At 39.1% G+C, this 20,055-nt stretch overlaps 1 protein-coding gene across 1 annotated transcript; it reads right to left on the reverse strand.

Annotated features, from left to right (window-relative positions):
• Positions 1–293: 293 nt before the first annotated feature.
• On the reverse strand, positions 294–20,029 carry LOC119914499 (phospholipid-transporting ATPase ID-like). Its single transcript, XM_038733828.1, has 28 exons — positions 19,666–20,029; positions 18,106–18,189; positions 17,852–17,910; positions 17,567–17,680; positions 17,128–17,226; positions 16,883–16,944; positions 16,667–16,739; positions 16,003–16,073; positions 15,802–15,884; positions 14,394–14,552; positions 13,435–13,523; positions 12,645–12,838; positions 12,315–12,523; positions 12,161–12,204; positions 11,888–12,053; positions 11,259–11,447; positions 10,918–11,033; positions 10,642–10,806; positions 10,109–10,220; positions 9,412–9,517; positions 7,045–7,195; positions 6,174–6,357; positions 5,834–6,057; positions 5,268–5,351; positions 4,877–5,122; positions 4,509–4,647; positions 4,157–4,287; positions 294–2,420 (listed from the first exon to the last, which is right to left on the reverse strand). The coding sequence occupies exons 2-28, from the start codon at positions 18,158–18,160 to the stop codon at positions 2,154–2,156; spliced, it is 3,591 nt and encodes a 1,196-aa protein (XP_038589756.1). The 5' UTR covers positions 18,161–18,189; positions 19,666–20,029; the 3' UTR covers positions 294–2,153.
• Positions 20,030–20,055: the final 26 nt, after the last annotated feature.

Genomic DNA, 20,055 nt, shown 5'->3' on the forward strand with positions numbered 1-20,055 from the left:
AACTGCTTTGTTTTTCAAAAAGCATCATAGAGTTCCTACTAATCTCTTATAGTCAAATTAAAAAGGCAAGACATGTATCTCCATTCTTTGCTTTGCTGTGTTGATTTATCCTGTTTAAGATTTTACCAGTGGAGCTTCCAACTGTATGACGACCTTTGATACAACAAAATAATTCATTACATGCATGAAAAAGCAGAACTTGGGTATGAATATATAAAATATTTACACCACTCCTGTTTTTTTCGTTTACCTTGAAGGTGAAACTATTTATTTAAAAAAAATGGCAACACAAGTCAATCAACTTATTTGTTTTATTCACAGATGATCTCTCATGTAGAAACTTGAACGCCCGACATCAAAATGTCTATCGGCCAACAAAAATCTTCTCACTCAGGTGAGTCGGAGGAACCCGAAATAATAAAATGAAAGTGGCGAAATGTGTAGAAGGGCTAAAAAGAGGGATTTTATGAGTATTAGGTGCTGTCTGCTGGTCGCTGTACTGTCCCACGAATGACTCTTAAACCAGTACCAGATCTTTATTTAAAACACAGCTACAAAGACAACACTAACCCCTGGCTGTACTTTGAAATACTGTAATTAAGTGGTACAGACTGAACAAATTATACATCTTTTCATAAACAAACAGATTATTAACACCGAGCAGAACAAAAAAAAAATCTTAAAAATCTTTGTGTAAATAATTATGTAAACAACAGAGTAAAAAGAGATTCATCATAGATTTCAACTGAAATCACTGTTTTATCCTTTCTCAAAATGTCACCATGAGGATTGACTATTCACTTGAGAAAAAATAAAGTTATAAAATGCAACGTCATGTTGCAGGCAGTGTGGTAATCCAGTTTCCCCAGATAAGCTAATGGCAACCTTTACTGTTTTCTTTTTACTTAACTTACAAAAAAATCTCTACAGATCACAACAAATACTGTAAATATTTGGTGTGCATGACACAAAGTTAATATCGCAGTTTCTGGTTTTGCGTGTTTCAGTACAAACTGCATATAGTCTGACCATTTCTAAAGCTTACCATAAGCTTTTACTTATGTTCTACCTTCCAGGCTGCAGGATACTTTTAGTTCATTTCCTTACAGTATGAAATGATGTACACTTTTTTTTGTCAAATGGGAAATTGCAGCTGTGAGTAGGGACTGTTCTAAAAACTCTTCTTTATAGTGTGGACTTCTGAAATTTGAGAGTCAACTGTTGTACTGTGTGTTTACAGTGTAAAAACCAGCTACCACTTGAAATTATCCTGCAGAAGTCTATTCATCAAACAATTTGTGAAATGTTGTGAAATACCACAGTGAACAAAACTTAATGCAATTAAAGGGAAAGTATGTAATTCAACTGCCAAACAAATACACCCCTCCCTTCAGTGCTCCCTCAGAAGCTCTGCCTCCCCAAATTTCAAATCTCTGAATTGCCTTCACCCTAACCTTTTCATATAACTTTCATCTTTCTTCTCTTTTTATACTCTTCAGACCTTTTCGTCTTTGGCTGTTTCTCTGCCATCTCTCCCTCTTCACTGTGCCTACGGTCCAGCATGTTCAAATGTGCCGGTGAATAGATTGTCCCACTGCGCCCCTCCCCAAGGTTAAAGACCACTTTCTTTGTTACATTTACAGAGGCAGGGTTATGTGGGAAAACCAGATTTCTTTTTAGAGCACACACAAAAGAGAGAGCTAGCAAACCATGAGGAAATATTCAGTGAATTTAACAAAAAGTGTATTGGATCACTTACTCTCCATTTGAATGTTTGCTACGATTGATTACCTAAAGCATTTCTCCACAAGTTGATGTATTTGTAATGAAATTACTTGAAACCAATATCCTCTGTATGCTGAAGGTAGAAAATGTATTTAAAATCTTCTGGTATGCTTCAGTAAAGCAGAAAACATTTATGGCAGTTGTATTAAGCTAATAATGCAAAAGCACCAGTGCAGTCCCTTAAGGTTGTATGTGCTGCCAAGTTCAACATTTTCACAGTGATATCAGTATACATTATTTGGAAAAAGTGTAAAGGGTTGACCTGGAAACGCTCCAAGTAGTGAACTTTACCCTGTGCATCCTCTCATGAGTGTGAGCTAGGCTCCAGAATAAAAACTTAACATGCTGCTCTCATGCATACCTCCTGTCTAAGAGCTCTTTGACTCCTCCTGCTCCTCGGCGATAGTACGGTAAAACTGTGGCTGATTCTGAGCCAGAGGAGAGTCTGTTTGGGAAAACAGGGCCGGTCGACTCCTCAGGGGTAGTTTCAGCAGGAACCTCCGAGATGTCACCAGATCACCGTAGCCCTGGGCGTGGGAGAAGGCGTAGCCAGATCGACGGGTGCTGATACGCCTGGTAGGTGGGCGGCGGGGAGCAGGAGCTGGTAGTGCCTCCTTCTGCACCTTATGTCTCACCTAGAATTGGGAGAGAGGGGACAAGTCTTTGATGTAGACTTCTTAAAGGTTCAGTGTGTAAGTTTTAGTGTCATCTAATCGTGAAGATTGCGAATTGCAACCAGCGGCTCATGGTGCATTCACATGCTCCTCGGATGCTCCCTTTCCCAAGTTGTGAAGTTGTTCTTCCGACTTCAGTGTGTGTTCATGTGCTCTTAAGTTGGAATGTGAAATCAACATGGCTGCTACTACAAAGATGGATTAGCATTATCAGAGCATATAAACAACACAAACATCTAGTTCACTCTACATGGACAGCAAACTAACCGTTATAACCATATTAGAAATTACAAGTTTGCAAAATATGTCTATGCAATCTGTGATTTTGCTCAAATCAAAGTTATGTATACCTCTTAATTTCCCATGTACACTTTATTTCTCTTTTTGCAATAAAGATTTAAGAAGACTAAAAAGGTACTTCACATGCTTCTCCAGGGTCCACCTATCTCTGTAATTTATTAATGCTTAATTTATAAAGATAGATTCTAACATATTTCACACACTTGCGTGGCTTGTATTCTATTGATACTATCTACACAACTTAATTATCAAGGTAGTTTATTTATCATTATACAACACAAGGTGCAACAAAACGATTGTAGTCACTTCAAGCTACACACATAGAACATTTAAGATAATTAAATATATAATATACACAGGGTGCAATTTGTGAAAAAAGTAGATGGGGAGATTTTTTTTTGCTATTATTTGCAACTTGTAACCAATCAGATTTGCCACGGAGGGCCAGACAAAGAAAAGCAGCTAGATCAGAGCCGAAGTAGCACGTTCTAAAATAAAACCACGGATCGATCCGAACCGTGAGATATGTGATCCCTTGCATCACTAGTGAAGTAGCATTGATCACTCTGAGGGTGGGGAATTTTGTCGCCACCAGGGATAAAAAAAAATTTAAGAAGAGGCAGGGATATACAAACCAGAAAGGGGGAACTTTATGTTATTATTAATAACTCAAGATACTATGATTATTTCAAATAGTAATCTAATTTGACTAACTAAGCTAACTCTACCATGTCTACCATGCTAACTCTATCAGTAGAAGTAAATCTTGGAGCAGAAAAGAAAAAGAGAATACCAAACAGAAGAACACAGGGACAGTAGCAAAGAGAAAAACTGTAGAGCAAGGAGACTAAATCATATCAGCATTTTTGAGAATGATTTTTGATTTTATAAATGTCTTTTCACCGTTTTGAATTGCTAACAAAAAATTCAACTTTAAAACTTTAAAAAATGTTTGTTAAGTTCAAATCTGTCTGTGACAATCTTAGATGTGACCAAAGTGTCTAACTTAAAAATATTTATCTAAATTGTTGTCTGTGCCCAAATATCTTTTATCATAACTCAGTAATAGTTGATTTTGTGTAAACAAAATACTACTAACTTCGCATATAGAAATATATAATTCCAATGTCAAGATATTTCATACATATTTTAGTTTGAGTAAACTAAGCAAAGATGAACGCTATAGATATCTGTACTGTATCTGCACATCCTAATGTATTTTACATATCAGAAAGCTAAATTGTAACTGGATAATGTAGAACGGCAGAGTTTAAATGACATATATGTATGTTTTATTTTTATCAGTCAGAGAGAACAAATCAGTTTATTTATAGAGGTAAAAACAGGGTGCATAAAAGACGGTATGCTTTATTAGTCTGTGTCATCTGATATCTCACCTTGTCGTTTATAGTGGGCCGAAGCTGAATGAGAATGAAGCGAAAGGCCACTACAGGCAGAATACAGAGGAGGGTAGTCAGGAATATGGTCAGCCACACGTTAGGCTGGCTGAGAGAGTTTCTTGCGGTGCCTGGAGAATCACATAGTGAAAGAGTTTATCGTTACACAATCCTACAATATTGTGTATGGGTTGTAGTGGGAATTTGCACATATTTAAAAGGGTTAAAATTCAATGCACAAACCAAGGATTGAAATTCATACATGTGTCAGATTTTGGAGGACAAAACCTTTAATATGTGGGCACCTGCCAGCTTTCTGCCTCCATGAATTAGCTGAATCTAACATACTCACCGATGAAGGGGAAAGAGGAGGTGAAGATGAGAAACATGCCGTTGCTGTACATGGTGAACGTGATGGCAAAGTAAGCCGCCAGGCTGCCCCAAACGAAAAACTGGTTCACTGCTGTCCAGTAATAGGTGTCCAGACATAACTGAAAGATGTAATTTAGGGTTGAATTAACAAAATAAATTCAAATATAAATATACAATAAATATATCATGTTACATGTAATTCTATTGCAGTTTCATATATGGCGATTTGATAGACATTTATAGATAAAATGAAAGAAAATGAGAATGTCTGTTTTGGCTAATCTAGTGTATACAAAATAAAGGTTCTTCATCACACTGATGCAAAAAATCCTGCACTGTATTCCTCACCTGTATGTTCATCACAACCAGAAGGCAGGTCTGTGCCAATAAAGCAAAAGACTGATAGTCGGCGATGTCTTTGCCATCGTCTCGAACTGTATCTTGCATGGCGGCCCATGGGATGAAGAAGAGGATAAGGGAGCTGTAGCAGCTGTGCATCAGACAGCGCACAAAGGCTTTCTTATTGAAGTACAGGTTCAGCTGGCCTGGGGTGTAGAGCTGAGGATACTGGAAACTCCAGCGGTCATTCACGTCCTACAGAAACAGAAGAGTATAGATAAAGCAGAGAAAACCTAGAGGATCCATATACAAGAGTGTGAACTACTGATAAATGATATGATATTAAACAAAATATCCGAGCCGTTTTAAACGTATGAATAACTTTCTCCCTAGCGCATACCTGGTCAAAGAGGCTCATGCCGAGGACTGGAAGAGCTGTGTAAACCAGGTTGTACAAGGTGATGAACCACTCGTCATACACAGTCTATGAACAAGAACCACAAAGACGACATTAAAGATGTAAATACAGTATTAATAATGTTGAACACTTAGGTTAGCAATAAATATTTTTGCGAAGACTACAATATTCAGTTCTTGTTGGAACTGTGTCCGTGAGAGGTCTTGTTTCAACTCTATGGCAATTTTTGTTGACTGTAATTTGTGGTCTTGTGGTTACATTGTATTGTTTGATCTTCTTGTTACACTGAGCATCTCCTGAACACTGCAATACCTGTATACCTCTAGAATTTTCTAAGTGCACCTTGATCTACTTGTTATTCACATCACTTCTCCACATCATTTAACATAATAGCATAACATTATAATCGAAGCATATAGTCAACAAGTCAATATGCACTATTCTTAGAGTTATAGAGTTACTTATATGCCTAACTAGATTCATTATTTTTTTCACATTGCATGTAACCTGTTCAGTTATGTTACATTATCCCAGTACATGTCCCTCACCTGTGCAGAGAAGCCGCAGAAGAACGCATACCAAAAATGCACAAAGGTGAAGGTGAAGTTCTTGTAAAAGAAATATTGTAGGAACTTGCACATGCGCAGGTAGGACCAGCGACCGTGCACCAGCAGGAGGCGCTGAAGGTAACGGAACTGGGCGAAGGAGTAGTCGCTTGAGAGAACTGCCTGCATGCCCTCCTGACCGCTGATACCTACACCGATATGAGCAGCTGAAAGACAGACACAAAAGAAAGAAACACAGTGAGAAACATTTTCCAGCTGCTTGGTTTAACTACAAATACAACTCTGTGGTTCGTGTAAGAGTGTCTGAGTTGAATGAGCTCACCCTTGATCATGCTGACATCATTGGCCCCATCCCCAATGGCCAGAGTGACCGCCTGCTTGTATTTCTTGACTAGCTGAACCACCTGGGCCTTCTGCAGAGGGGTGACCCTGCAGCAAATCACTGTCTGACACATACACGCTGTCCTCAGCAGCTCCAGCTGCAAGTTCTTCTCCAGTGCAAAGGCCTGAGAGTGAAAGGGATTACAGGATCATACTGAAGTTGTGAGTCAAGTATCCCTCAAGTATCCCGCAAGTTTAACCATACACTATAAAGAAAGTCTAAATGTAGTTACATTTACTGAGTCTGAAATGACCAGAATCAGCCTGTAAAATATCAATGTGGTACTTTGTAGCTGTGGTGACCTTTCAGATGAAAGGATTAACTTTTTGGGCCTAGCCAGAACTTTTTCCTAGATCAGCGTCATATGGAGACAACATTTTGTTTTGTATTTGTTCATTATGTATTTGTTACAGGACCCCCTTGAAAATGAGATGCTGCATCTCAAGGGGCTATCCTTCAATAAATTCAATTCAGTTCAGTTCAATTTCTTGTTGATTCAGCAGCTATTGCACGCTGGCCGACCGGATACTGTGTGTGGAGCAGACAAACCTGGACTCCCTTGTTATTGTTCTTGGTGACTTTAACGGGGGAAATCTCAGCCAAGAACTCCACATATACAGACAGTATATAAAGTCTCCAACCAGAGAGGGGAACGCTTTGGATCACTGCTACACCACAGTTAGTTTGTCTACGTGTAGCACCTTATCACCACAGCTAATTCCTCGTATGTGTAAAACACTACTTGGCAATAAAGCTCCTTCTGATTCTGATTCTACTGGAAATAGCAATGCACCTGAAAAAACCTTCTTACCAGACTGTGTCCATTTATAACTAGGCCATATTCTCCATCCACCTTCTCATCCTGCACGGACTGTGTCTTCTGAAGCCAAAATAGGCCTGCACGGGCCGTTATCACAGATGGCTTTTCTGCAGCTTCTGGACACATTTTTCTTCTTGCATTCCTGAAAACACAGGGACATGGGGATGTTTGGGTGGAATTCATAAAAGTCTCTGAAATAAAAAAAGAAGAGTGTTTGGATGGAAACAAATGCTTTAACATAAACTCATTACCTGCCACAAGACCTGGAAACAACAACAAAAAAACCCTGATACCAGTAGGGCTTACAACATGCCGATAACAGTTTTATGAGCTTAATGATAAACTTTAATGAGCCACTCCTCTTCTTCATGGATGGTGACAGTAAACACAATGCCTCCTCAGTGGCATTTTGTAGAGTCTCATCATCATTTAAATTTCCTTTCAGTATAAAAGCTGGTAAACATGAGTCTGCTCTGTGCTGTGTATTTTAATATGCCAAATTATGTTGGATATATATATATATATATATATATATATATATAAATACATTTTTAAAGATCAATTGACTTGTCTTAACCTTCAAGTCTTACTGTGATTAAAGTCAAGCAAGTCACAAGTCCAGTCATATGCAATTCTTTGGAATACAGTTTGTTTAAACAGTTTAAGAGAGGTGGCAATTCATCTGTGTGATCATTTTTGAACATGTGGTGAGAGTTTCTGTTCTATCTATATTGAAGTATACAAAGGTTTTCTATTATTTAGTCTACTATTGTCTTCACTGATAATTGAAATGGGGAAGAAAAATAATAGAAACACGTGTCAATAATGGTAACCTAAGTTTAAACACTAAAAGTAATATATTTTTTGTTTCCCCTTGAAAAAACTACAGCTGGGATTTATTAGCTGTGGGGGCCAGAGCACAAAGCCTTACCTAGTCCAATTTTAAATTTTATACCAATTACCATGAAAAACTAATATTTTACACCGGTTTTTCTAAGGGTAAGTCTTGGCCTATTTTTTTCCAAAACATCACCGCCCCTTGACGGCAAGGGGCTACTGCTGCATCACGCCGTAGCTTGACGCAGATGTGTTTTCTTGCTGGTATCATGAATTCCTACTTAAAGCTGGATATCGTTATTTTCAGAATTTTATTATTATTTATTATTATTATTTATTGGCTACACAAAGTGCAAGTCATCGGCACAATTGGTTGCAATTGGCTCAGCATACCCACGAAATAATAGGGGCTGGCCCTTCCTTACAGCGCGGGCTCTCTATTGTAGACCGTGGACGGGACATGCGAGCTCCTATTGGGTCGAATCACGAGGACTTGTGAATGGTGTATCATATGAGTATGAACTTAACATGGAAGTTGTGGGCATATTACAAAAGCTGTCATCAGGACCTGTTCCCACCAGGAATGTTAAGAGGTTTTCACATAAAGTTACAACAGCAGCAAACTGCAGCCAAACAACTGCATGTAGCTTAAACTTTACGCTAACGTAGCTTTCTATGCGTTCAACCAGCCAATAAATTAACGTTAGCTAAAAAGCCGCAGTCATGTAATGTACCTTTCTTTATGGGTTCTGTTGTGACGGATGAAGTTGGATGTTGTGGTGGTCGTTTCACTCATTTTTGAGCTGCAGACCTTGCGCACCGTTGTTCTTTTCTTCCTACCGTCATCAACAACATAATCCTTGAATGTCTGTGTTGTACACGAAACGTTAACGGTCTTTTTTTTTTCTTCTAAGTCAAGTCCAAGTCATGAATACCAAGTCAAAATGAAGTCGAGTCTTTTCAGTTTTAGTCAAGCAAGTCTCAAGTCTTCAAATTTGCAACTCAGTCTACTCGAGTCAAGTCAGGCGACTCGAGTCCCCCACCTCTGCTTTGTAACATTCAGTATAAATTTATTGTCATTTTACGGATACTCCGCTTATACAGCTATTAATATATAATAATATACAATAACGCAACATGGTCCAGGACAACACCACAGTAGAAGACCCATTTGCTATAGTATTGTTACATACTGCGATCTAACTGTTATAAAGTGTGGCAACCATAGACTGTATAAAAGAAGTGGACGTAGTCACTGTGCGAGAGCCGGAGGTTGCCGCTTGGTGGCACAAATGTCATTTATAATATTCAGTCCAGCTCACTAATCGTTTCTGTTATCATCCAATACATTTAGCTGTGCTCACATTGCTGAGCCTCCGGTGAACAAATAGTTAGGCAACTTGCAGAATTGTATATTATTGGTATTTTTTGTACTAGTTATGTTGAAATTCACATACTGAAACAGCCTCTGGTCAGCAGATACCTCATGTCTTGCAGTTATTTGTTTTCTGGCTGACTTACTGTAGCTCCTCCTTGACTCCTTCAGCTGTATTGGCTGCCACAACGAAGATCTCCTTCATCTCCTCTCTCAGCATGTTGCAGGAATAGCCGATATTTTCCGCTGTCTCTGTTTAAAAACAACAACCGACATTTAGAATTACTGTGATGCAATTCATCTGTCAAACACGCCAAACATTTACTTGTTCATTTTGTTCTCTTGACTCCCTGTTTGGGCTGTCCTTCCTTTTTTAGGAGTGAAGCACTGTATCACTGATTATCACCTGTGCCTGCTGCTCCCTATACAATCCTATATAAGATGGTGGATTCAGTCACTCACACTCTCTCTATCTGGGCGGATGGTTCATTGTTTGGGTAAGGATTTCCTTGTTCACTACACTTCACTGTATACATGCAGACACTCAACACACTAATGATGTTCCTTATTAACATTTATACTTAAATAAATCTTTTGTTAAAAGTCATGTGTTGTCCTCTCCTCTTTGTCCTCATTTAAACCAGGCTGTGACAATTTACAGATGGCACAGGGTGTTTAGATGTGTCATGTGAACCCATGGAGACTCCACATCCAGGGATTCCTGACACATTGAGGTTAACAGTGAGAGGAAATGAAAATTAATTTCACATTATACTACTGTATTACCTTCAGCCATCTTGAAATGTGTGATTTGAGTGGGAATATACAATACGCGACACTAACCCTGTTTATCCCCAGTCAACACCCAGATTTTGATGTCAGCTTTAGCCAGTTGCTCTATGGTCTGTGGCACACCGTCCTGCAGCTTGTCCTCCACAGCTGTCGCTCCCAACAGCTACAAACCACAGAGTACAGGGTGGTAATGTTAAAATGATTTTATGTATCATTCTGTAATAAATAAAAAGCATCTCGACATTTCCCCCAAAACATTTTCAAATACTATAAGCAACAATGTTTAAAGCTATTCTCAGGTTACTCTGGCAGGATAATAATCAATTGAAAAACAACAGATGGTGATAAAGCAATGCTGGTTTTACTGGAACTTCAGTCTGAATGTCAGATCTTTTTGTTAGTCTGAGGCAGTGTTTCATCATTTCTTGGTGTCTCATCAGTATTTCAATTCAGTGTGTTATCGAACAGAATTCAAAGTATATTAAAATCTTCTCCAGATACACCAACCAAGAGGTTAACCCACCAATTGTTGAGTCAATCAAATTATCTAGCAATGTGTCAAAGTATTCAGCAGGTGGACTAACCTGCAGGTCTTTCTCTATCTCTTCATAAAGTTCATCAAGTCTCTCCTCTCGTCCTTCCATGGCAGTGCTGGCCTCATGGTGACGCTGTTGCCACTCCTTCATATAGCCCTCATCCAAGTCCTTGTAGGCCAGAGCCAGCGTACGGAGACCTTCGCCTGCATACTCCTATTTTAGTTGGACAGTTCAGAGCAGTTCAAAACTCCTGACAATTATATAATGTATTTATGTAGTTTTATTTATTGGCAGACACACCACAAAATCTGACGCATCACTCACATTGAGGTGTCCAGTTGTAACTTCCATCAGTTTTTTACAGGACGGGTGCAGTCTTTCAAAGATGATGGTGTCTGCTCCTTTGCAGTATAGAATCAATTTACCTTCGGGGCTACGCACTGGAAATCATGGTTGATGTCGCTTAGTGAGGACATAGTCAAGAGGTTTGACACATAAACTTGTCACAAGGTATATTTTAAATGACATGACAGATTGGATGGGTTTAAAAAACACATGAAAAGGTATAAGGATAATGTGAATTTTGTAATTTCAGAAATTTACAAGGTTGCTAATGACCAAAAACCTCAGTTAAAACCCAACATTGTGCCACAACTTTTTCTCACCTATGACGGACATTCTCTTGCGCACATTATTAAAGTCAAGAACTGCCAGAAGTTCGTAGGTGACTTGTCTGCCCATCTCCACGACTGTGATGGTCTCTGGAGTGCGTGAGCGGAACACAAACCCGAAGTTTCTTGCTGCGGTCACCAGAGCGCCCTCATCGGGAGACTGAGCCTGATAGTACAGCTCCCCTACCAGGACAAAAAGATGACAAGAGAGGAAAGGAAGAAAAATAAAAAGTGAACATGTGAAAATGTGTGCAGTGGGATGCATTGCTGCCTGCCACCAGGTCCTTTTTTTAATACTACCACTGGTAATCAAATACAGACTTTTTAAAATCTTACACATGCAGGCTTAAATACTTTTATTATATACAATTATTTAGGAATGTAATCTTATCCTGGAGTTGCTAAATGGTTAATATGAAAAGAAGATGATATTAGATATTAATATTATAGGATAATTATTATTATAAAGATATTTTAGTAAAGACAAATCTGTATTATTAAGGACTGAGCTCTATTAGGGTTTACTCACCAGAGACAAAATATATGCAACGTAATTCTCCTCTTTTCAACCTTTGCAGCCACTTGTCATGTAGTAATAAAGACATCCATTAGAGGACGCTCACCCTCTTTCTTTTCCTCAGGCATGACGGTGTGGCACAGAGCCAGCAGGCGGAAGAAGGCCTGAGCCTTCGGGTTTCCCTCTCTCACCGTCTCCACCAGACTGTGGTCATGAAAGATGAACTTCGGATCAGCCAGCGGGTTCCAGGAGAAGTCCACTCTGTCTGTCTTCTGCAGAGAAAAAGAAGCAGACAAAAGCAAAAAAAATAAACATTAACACATTATAGAACATTCCTAAAAATATAGGCTACATTTGTGTATCAGTGTTCTCCTCTCACCTCTGTTATTTCCACCCTCTGTCCAGCAAAGTCAAACAGCTCCCCTGAATAACAGAGAACTCCAAAATCAATCATTCATGCTTGATGGCCATGAATGCCCAAGCTGGTGTGTCCATTCAACTCTGTACATATTTATATAAGCAGAGCTGCTCACCATAAGCTTTCCCATTGATGGAGGACTTGTTAAATGTCATGATGTTCTGAGTCAGGGTGCCGGTCTTGTCGCTGAAGATGTATTTGATCTGGCCCAGCTCCTCGTTGAGCGTGGTGGTCCTCGCCTGGGCAGGGGTGTCATTCTTGGGGTAATACATCTTCCTGTCCCAGTCTATGTAGAAGCTGTTCCCCAGGCGGATGATCTCCACACTGACATCCACACACATAGGAATAAGCACACAAAGATAAAAAAACAACTTTGCCTCGGAGCTTGACTCCCAAAAACTTCTGTTACTTTCTGATTCCATTATCTTTCGGTGCTAGAATGTACCTGACGTAGAGAGAAATGGGCACCACCGTGTTGAGGATGATGACGTAAGACCAGAAGGAGAGGAAGGATGAAAGAGCAGCACCAACCCCAGAGTCACGGGGGAGGAAGGCTGTGAACACTGAGCCCTCTTTCACCTCCCAGATTGCATTGCCAATGGCCAGAACAGAGCACATAGATGCCAGGAAACCAAAGATCTGATAGATTAAAGATATGACACATTTCAATAAATATAAATATATATATAATTAAATATAATGCAGGCGGGAACATTAAGTAATCAGTGGATTTTATTAACTTGTACTGTATCAGGAACAATTATAAAAAGAAAATCCTTCCAGTAGTTTTACTAATAGATCTTGTAACTGGAAAAACGTCAAAGTATTAATAAACAAGTAGACAACAGAAGTGCTGAGTAACGAGTAATGTGCAGAATCAAGCAATGCAAAACCCTGAAATCATATTTCACCCCCCCCATCAGAGCAATGCATTTTTAGCCATTGTAACTTTATTCTTTTTATTATTACTTTTACTTCAAAACAGAGAACACTACAGCGGTACAAATACTACTTTATATAATATTTTCTTTAAAAATCATGACATTACATATTTTACTTAATGTGCCAAACCATTTGAGGATTCATTCACATGTGTGTTTATATACCAAGAGTTGCGTTTAAATTAACAAATTACTCTGACATGAGTTCAATGTATAAGACCAAACATTTTACAGCTAAAATGTACATGTGCGCTTAAGCGTATGTATGTATGTGTGCATGAACATGAAACTCACACACAACACCAGGACATTCATTAGGTGATCAATGCTCGTCCGTTTGAAGGTTGTCTTTCCACTGTTCTGCATCAGCTTGGTGTCTGGACCTGGAAAGGTTCAATATCTTGTTCAGGTAGACTGACAATCATGCAGAAAGAGCCATGATTTTAGCATTTCCAGAGACTGTATTAACATAAAATGTGCGTCAGATTCTCTTAATCTATTATTAAAGGGGCTTTATGTAGTTTTTGTAAATGTAATGAGTAATAATTTTTTTATTGCCTGTGTGTGAAGGGGTTGTAACCTCACATAAAAACAATCCACTTGCCGGGTTTTACTGTTATTACTGACGGCGAGAATGCCTATTACCTATTCCTTTATGCAGACAGATTTAGATAATTTCTTAAAACGTACCTGTCATTTGAATTTTTGCTATTAAACTCTGTGATAGGCCTACATTAGTTGCTCTACAATTTTTTCTTTTAGGTTCAATCATTTAGTCATTCACTTAATGTTGAATAGGCTGGTGAATTCAGGATTGAACTTATATGACCAGTGGTTTCTTATCAGTCCAAAGTCCAAAGTTAACATAAAATGTTAAGTGAATGTAGGTTGGTCCTTTACCAAATGCTAACAATTAATACAATGTACAACAGCCATAGATTAGAAGCTTGGAGCTATAGTAGAGTTAATAATTCACCTCCCACTACTAGTAAAAATTATTTATTATTATTCACTGCTGTATTTTACTGTTATTGATTACTTGTGTCTGCCTTGTCTAATAATAAAATAGATACATTTTTATCACTGGAACTGGTCTGTTGTGTGTAAACAGTAAGCATGAACGTCCTCTGGAGAGGCCCTGCAGACTTGAGTGGTGCATCCCAAACTTGCAGTGTGTCCGTGTTTTGGAAAGGCATTAGGGTAGACCCTATGACCCAAGCTAACTTACAAGCTAGCAGGTGATGAGAGTTTACCTCCAAAGATGACCAGACCAAAGCACCACTCAGTGTTCCTTAGAGTACATCCTCTGAGCAGCACCTTGTCATTATCCAAAGAGTAGGTTTGTCCGTTCAAAGTCAGGGTTCCTTTGAACTTGTCTAGACGGTTGTTGGGAGGCTCACATCGCACTTCACCTGAGTGAGACAGATGTTAGTGTAAATTAACACATCAAAAATAGTTTATAAGTTTGGGGGGGGGGGGTGAGTATAGGACAGTCAAAAACATTTCTCAGCATCTCAGTTATAGCCTAACGTTACTATAATTCTTCAAATGTCACAGTGTTAGCCTCTATTCTATCACATTTAATGGCAATGTTTGTAAGCCATTCGAAAGTCCATACTTTTTCAGACTCAAATTTCTAGACCTCTCATAGATCTTTTAGACCATATTTGACATCTGAGTCCAAAAAAACTGGAAGTTTGTGGTTGGTTTTAAAATTCAGCTGTTAACATGTTACATTCTGACTATGTATGCTATGTATGATGTCAAATAATTGCCAGAAGATTGTAGCTAGGTAGTGTAACTCATACAAATAATTTACACCAAACCATGGTGGCCGGTAAGTCCAGACTTTCAGAAAGTTGAATGGCAAACATTTAATGCTACAAGAAACGCTAATGCTAACTAGCTAAGGGTACATGAAACGCAACAAAATGCAAAAAAACACCGAAATTATTGCTAACGCTAGCTAGCTAACGCTAATAATACTACAAAAAACAAAAACTGATGTTAGCTTTTTCACACAGTTAATTGAACTCTGTTCTCCTCGTGAAGGTCACCTAATCATCTAACCTTTCAACCTACCCACCACCTCCAAAATAGGAATTATGTGGTTATTTACATCCTACACCTGGTGTTTTTCATCACAGGGCTGCAAGAGGCCCCCCAAGTGGCCCACATTCGCAAGTCACATATGCATAGTATACTTCTGAGTAATGAGTGTGCACAGTTATTAAGTGTTTGCCTATCAGATAATTAGTAGTCTGTCTCACAGAAGTAGGCTACTGGTATAAAGAATACCATTAGCCAACTTCCCTTGGCATTCCCTTCCCCTTCCGCTATCTGCTTGTTACCGTTTTCAAAGTCCCTGTTGCTATGTGAAACAACAACCTCTGAGCTGACAACGTACAAGCTGAAAATGGCAAGTTACTTATTACTTGTTACTTGAATGACTAAGTACAGAGAAATCCCATTATCTTGACTAATATCTTATCAAGTCTTCTCATATATTTTGTCACTTTGAAATGTTCTGTGTTATTTATGTAGACATGACTGTTGGGATGTGACAAAGAAATCCAAATATCCTGACTGAAAAATAACCCACCATATATTCCCTACAATGGTACTTCTATCTGTTTAATTTTGCTTCTTTCATCTTCTCACCATTGAAGCCAGCCAGAGCATCGATGCTGTCTCCCATCTCTCCAGTTACAGTCAGGGCTTGTTTCACCTTCAGATTGGTTTCACTGGGAGAGACCAAGAGGACATGAGAAGGATGCGACTGGAGGGAAATCTAAGGCAGTGTGAGACATCAGCTGTCACACACACACACACACACACACACACACAGTACTGCACACTCACCCATCCAGTTCAGCTGTTTCTACGTACACCAGATTGAGAGGCTCACTGCTGGACAGCAACAGAAGGTCTGCCTAAAAACGAAAAGAAAGCACACGATACACAGCAGACAACTGAAAGTTTAGAAGGTAATGAGATGACATAAAGTTTACTATCACTCTGACCGCGACCGTTGTCACAATTCTTCCCTAGTTGGAGCCGAGGTGAACGAAAAAGATCCACAAAAGCCATTATAAAACATGTGGCTCTCTTTCTCCCCATCCTTGTTATCATCTGCTCACAAATTCCCTTTCTTCCACCTGAAATCCACCTTGTTGCGAGCTATCTGCTTTTTTTGTGGTGCTTATATGTGCTGTACAGTGCCACAAACAGTAATGAATAGGACACACTTTTGTGAACGTTTGTCATAAATCGGGTGAAATACAGGATATTGGGAGAATTGTGACCCTAGGAGGGTCTCCCGTGAAAATCCTCTGTGGCAGATCTGGGCAATAAATCGGAATTGAGCATTAGGGGCTGCAGTGTCAATGTGGCTTTAGTGTCAGTGTCGCCGACTTAAAGAATCAGTGTATAAAACAGCAATATGCTATAAAATTCGCATACGGTTAATATTCCCTGGCAATTGCAAAAATAATTTTAATCTTTATTTTAGCATCCCCATACTTACTGTGACAAACTGATTATTCTCCAGTTTGATTATGTCTCCCACTTGAACATTCATCCATTTTTCCTTTCTCAGCCTACCAGAAAAATATAAACATAAAACATACCATGAAATGAATGCTTTACAAAAAAAAAAATCAAAACTGCTCTACATCTGTCTTTGTACATCATGTGTTATTTACAAGCAGATAAAGTGACATTTGTATCTCAAGTGACTCACTCTCCATCGATGAGGACGTTCACGATGCGGTTATTCACTTGATTGTCGCTTTTGTGTCTGTTCTACTCAGATGATAAAGGGTAAAGAGAAAGCAATGTTTGCTTAGATATATTTTGATTAACGTACACGTTTGAATTTAGTTCCTTATTTTATGTCTTAATATTGAGTTGGATTTCCTTTTAGTTATTTAACAAAGCACAGTTTTTACATTTTTGTCCCAATAGATCATTTTAATTTCATCTTACTATGTCATCGCTGGCGTCCTTCACTGCTGTTATAGACAGCACCAAAATCAGAGGGACTGCCGTGGTGAACCAGGAGAGAGACGAGATTTGTGGGATTAGCTGTCAACAGAACACACACACACACACACACACACACACACATTTAAAATATGTTAATTTACATTTACTCATTTAGCTAACCTTTTATCCAAAGCAACTTACAATTGCTACACATGTATGTGTCAAAGGGCGCACGCCTCTGGAACAACTAGGGGTTAAGTGTCTTGTTTAGGGACACATTGGGGAATGTGTTGCCGTGGGAATCGAACCTGGATCTTCCACACCCAAGGCATGTGTCTTATCCACTGCTTTCTTAGTCGTTGAAAACCATAAATGTGTAAAGCCCCCAGACACTTTGACATCACAGCACTGGAGGAGGTAAACAAATTAAAACATGTACCTGAAGGACCATGAGAAAGAGGAAGTAGGCATTGGCGAGCCTCCGGAACTGCTCAAAGAGGTTACGTGGCAGGAAGGTGAAAATGTTGTATTTGGAGGTCTTGATGGCATTGTTCTGAATCAGAGGCAAGTGACAGACCAATGTGACAATGCAATATGATGGAACACAACCTGTCTTTAAGAAAGTTCAGTTTTCATAACAGTCGGACACTAAATTCTAAAAGGGTCTCGCTCCCCATCCCATCTCATCTGGATATGTTTTTGTTAATATTACACATAGACTTACAGTATAGTGGTAAGACAGGTTGAAAGGTCTGTCATTAGCACGCAAGTGTCTCTCCTCCTCTGTGAAAAAATAAAAGATTCAGAGCAAGAGAGGGTTAAAGACTTCGCATCAGCATTGGGAGAATAGTGTCACTTTAATCGTCAAGTACAACATGCGGCATGTAAACATATTAGTGCTACAGGTGCACTCACTGTATGTTACAAACTCAGTTTAAGTTTACTTAACATTTACAGTTTGTATGCATCAGTTCTCACCTCTCTTTTCCTCCTTTCCACACAACTGTTCAAAGTATGACACTACCGACCCCATCTTTAGCTCAGTGTCTCCATATTTCACACCTAGAGAAAAAGCATGTGTATACTTATGACAGAGTGACGCATAGTTAGTGAAGCAAAGAGTCATTTCTTTGTAGTAGGACTAAACCTGGATAGCAAATGAAAGGGGAAACTGTGGCAGAAGGGAGGGGGAAGCAGTTGATTTATGGAAGGTCATGTTTGAGCACAAGGTATCCAAGTGTTAGCAGAGGAGGACATTTCCTGAAATACAGTCACAAAGAAGAGATGCAAATGAGGGATAAGTAAAGATAGTTTTGTGCCTCGATGAGAAAATGATTTGTCCTCTCAATCCACTTGTTCTGTCATAGGTAAATATAACTGACTGCACAGCCAACTGCCAGCAAATAAAAGGTCACAAGAGTTCACATACTGAGATGCTTGATATTTTGCTGATAATAAGAAAGAGCTCTTGTTTTTAGTCAAATTGTGTCTAGAAAATGACACGTAAGCTACAACTCTCCAGTATTTTGACTTTTTTGAATCAGGTCCTCACTTAAATCATCATGCTCAATAAACAATTAGAATAGACTTTCTGTAATACAGACCCTGGTTTGCTCTTACAGCAATACATTGAAAATTTTAAAGCATATTTCTGTGCCTTTCCATGAACATGTTGATGTAACATGACATTTAAACGTCAGACAGACGAGAGACTTCCTTTGAGGTAATATCAGGCAACATCCTCAATACTTTATCTGTGATGCAGAGCTGTAAAGACATCTAGCCACTCCCTTCTCAACCCTTTGTACCACAGAGAGATCTATGGGAGATAATCCACAGCCACAAAGATTAAAATAGCGATAAGATCATGAAAATTTGACTTGCTCAGAATCAGCCATGACTTCCAAGATACTAAACAGAAACTTTTGATCCATGTTTGTGCTGTTTTTTTTGGAAACAGCAGATCATTTCTGAAAATTGGAACAGGAAGATTGTGAAATGTCCACAGTGATATCCATAACAATAAAAGAAGATCAGAAATCAGTGGCTGATCCTTGCCCTAAATATATACAGTGGCAAAGATACAAAATCACCCATTCACCTGTATGCAAAATCATCAGAAGTCAAAACATAGTATCATAGTCTTCCACATAAAAGAAAATCATAAATCATCTCCGTAATAAATGAGACATATTTTCTCACCACTGCATGTGGTGTCAGCCATATCCTTATTTGTATTGGTGTACAGTTTAGAAACCAAAGATGGCTCCAAACCAAAAGGCCTGATTTAGCATGTTTCACTCACTGTTATTGTTCTACTCGCACTCACACAACTATGAAATTGAATGAGTTATTGTGAATCTCAAGTGACTGAGCTACTAGGCTTGGACTTTTTGAATATATTAGTCATATATTTGAAATCTTTCTCACATCACAAAGGGTTTAAAATGTGTGCGCCTTTGTGATCCTTTTCCACAACAGTGCTGTACATCCACCATTTTCCCAGTGTCTGAAAACAAATGAAAATCTGCCACATACCTCAAACAAAAAAGGGATTTGTTGTGTCCTTTAAATCCTGCACACACATAGACACAGGAACACAGGGTCAAAAAGAAAAAAACAAAAGAGATGGAAAAACGTTTCAATCCTCCTTTTGCTTCCGCCTCAGAGAAAGTAAATCCAGGCCCTCGTCTGTGCTCTGTTTGGACGTCCAGGTGCCAACCGAGTCCCAGGCAGAGATGGGGGTTCGACTGGGGCCTCCAGCTGCATGAAAGACAGGCAGGATGGACGACAAGTGAAGTGGCGTGGTGGTGAGAGAGGCGCCCACAGTAGAGGTTTCAGGTTCATGCAGGAAGCGCTGGGATACCCCTGCGCCTAACAGCTCAGGGCTTGAGCAAACAGTGCATCGATCTTTGGACCTGGACGGTG

The sequence above is a fragment of the Micropterus salmoides genome, unplaced genomic scaffold (genome assembly GCF_014851395.1).
Source record: "Micropterus salmoides isolate LMB-PRFRI ecotype aquatic unplaced genomic scaffold, ASM1485139v1 Ms_hic_scaffold_20, whole genome shotgun sequence".
Lineage (NCBI taxonomy): Eukaryota > Metazoa > Chordata > Actinopteri > Centrarchiformes > Centrarchidae > Micropterus > Micropterus salmoides.

Excerpts from the sequence above, each read along its gene's own strand:
- LOC119914499 (XM_038733828.1), bottom strand. The coding sequence starts at position 18,160 with ATGGGGTCGGTAGTGTCATACTTTGAACAGTTGTGTGGAAAGGAGGAA. Across the intron at positions 16,945-17,127 it reads AGGACGCCAGCGATGACATA|AACAGACACAAAAGCGACAA; the intron begins GTAAGATGAAAT and ends TCATCTGAGTAG. Across the intron at positions 15,885-16,002 it reads GAAACAGCTGAACTGGATGG|TGAAACCAATCTGAAGGTGA; the intron begins GTGAGTGTGCAG and ends GGTCTCTCCCAG.